Source organism: Oxyura jamaicensis (genome assembly GCF_011077185.1).
Source record: "Oxyura jamaicensis isolate SHBP4307 breed ruddy duck chromosome 33 unlocalized genomic scaffold, BPBGC_Ojam_1.0 oxy33_random_OJ66468, whole genome shotgun sequence".
NCBI classification, from domain to species: domain Eukaryota; kingdom Metazoa; phylum Chordata; class Aves; order Anseriformes; family Anatidae; genus Oxyura; species Oxyura jamaicensis.
The window spans coordinates 1-1422 of NW_023305010.1; the positions used below are offsets into that span (position 1 = coordinate 1).

The window sequence follows — 1422 nt, forward strand, 5'->3', positions numbered from 1 at the left end:
GGGCTGCCTCAGTTTCCCCCGGCTGGGATATCCCCCACCCCTCACCCCAGGGGCCGGCGGTGTCGGCGCGTGCCGTAAGTTTCCGTCCTCTGTCGCTCCGCGCAGGGTTCAACGTGGAGACGGTGGAGTACAAGAACATCAGCTTCACCGTGTGGGACGTGGGTGGGCAGGATAAGATCCGGCCCCTCTGGCGGCATTACTTCCAAAACACCCAGGGTAGGTCCCCGCGGGGCCGTGGGCACGGGGCCGTGGGCACGGGGCCGTGGGGGGGCACGCAGAAAGCGGGGGCGTCCCGGGAATGGCCGCGTCCTGCGCTCCCAGCACCGCCGGGGTGTCTTCGTCTCGCCCCCCAGGGCTGATCTTCGTGGTGGACAGCAATGACCGGGAGCGGGTGAACGAGGCGCGGGAGGAGCTGATGCGGATGCTGGCGGAGGACGAGCTGCGGGACGCCGTGCTCCTCGTCTTCGCCAACAAGCAGGTGGGGCTGGGACCATCCCCGGGGCGGCGGGGACGGTGTCCGGGTCCCCTTGGCAGGACCGTGCCCACCCCAGTGACATCGGGGCTGGTCCCCAACGACACCCGTGGCAGGGCCGTGCCCGTCCCCGAGACGTCGGGGCTGGTATTTCAGCAGCCCCCTGCAGCAGATCCGTGCCCATCCCCTCGGTGTCAGGGCGGGTGGCCGTGAGCTCCCGTGGCAGGACCGTGCCCGTCCCCGCGGCGTCGGGGTTTCCGTTTAACAGCCCCTCCCGTGGCAAATCCGTGCCCAGCGACTCAGCACCGCGGCCGGTGTTGAACGAGCCGCCTGGAAATTGTGCCCATCCTCGTGGCGTTGGCGTTGGCACGCAGCCGGTGCCCGTCCTCGTGGCGTCGGGGCGGGTGCGTGACCCCTCCCCTTATCCCCCCAAGCCCTCCAACCCCCCCATCTCTGCCCTAGGACCTGCCCAACGCCATGAACGCGGCGGAGATCACGGACAAGCTGGGGCTGCACTCCCTGCGCCACCGTAACTGGTACATCCAGGCCACCTGTGCCACCAGCGGGGACGGGCTCTACGAGGGCCTCGACTGGCTCGCCAACCAGCTCAAGAACAAGAAGTGAGCGGGCGGCCGCCGGCCCCGGCCCCCCCCCCCCCCCCCCGCCCCCCCCGGCCCCCCCCCCCCCCCGGGGCCTTGCCAGGCCCCCCCGGCCGGCCGGGGCCACCCCTTCCCCGCGCCCCCGGCCGCCCCCTCCCCGCCCCGGTTGGGTTTTGCTTTCTTCTGGCACCGGTTGCTGTGGGGTTTTGCCTCTTTTCTCTGGGGTCTTCTCGGTTCCCCTCGGATCTCGTGTGTGCGTGCGTGGAAATATATCTATATATAAAGTATCTGGGGGGCCGGGGGCCCCCCCCCCTCCGGGGCTGGCGGCAGAGCCCTGGGGAGGGAGACGGG

At 70.7% G+C, this 1422-nt stretch overlaps 1 protein-coding gene across 1 annotated transcript; it reads left to right on the plus strand.

Annotated features, from left to right (window-relative positions):
• Positions 1-17: 17 nt before the first annotated feature.
• On the plus strand, positions 18-1351 carry LOC118158586 (ADP-ribosylation factor 3-like; the record flags this gene model as incomplete). The annotated part of the gene is made up of 3 exons (XM_035313255.1): positions 18-216; positions 354-478; positions 935-1351. Coding segments are annotated over 3 exons (486 nt in total), but the record flags the coding sequence as incomplete, so codon positions are not given.
• Positions 1352-1422: the final 71 nt, after the last annotated feature.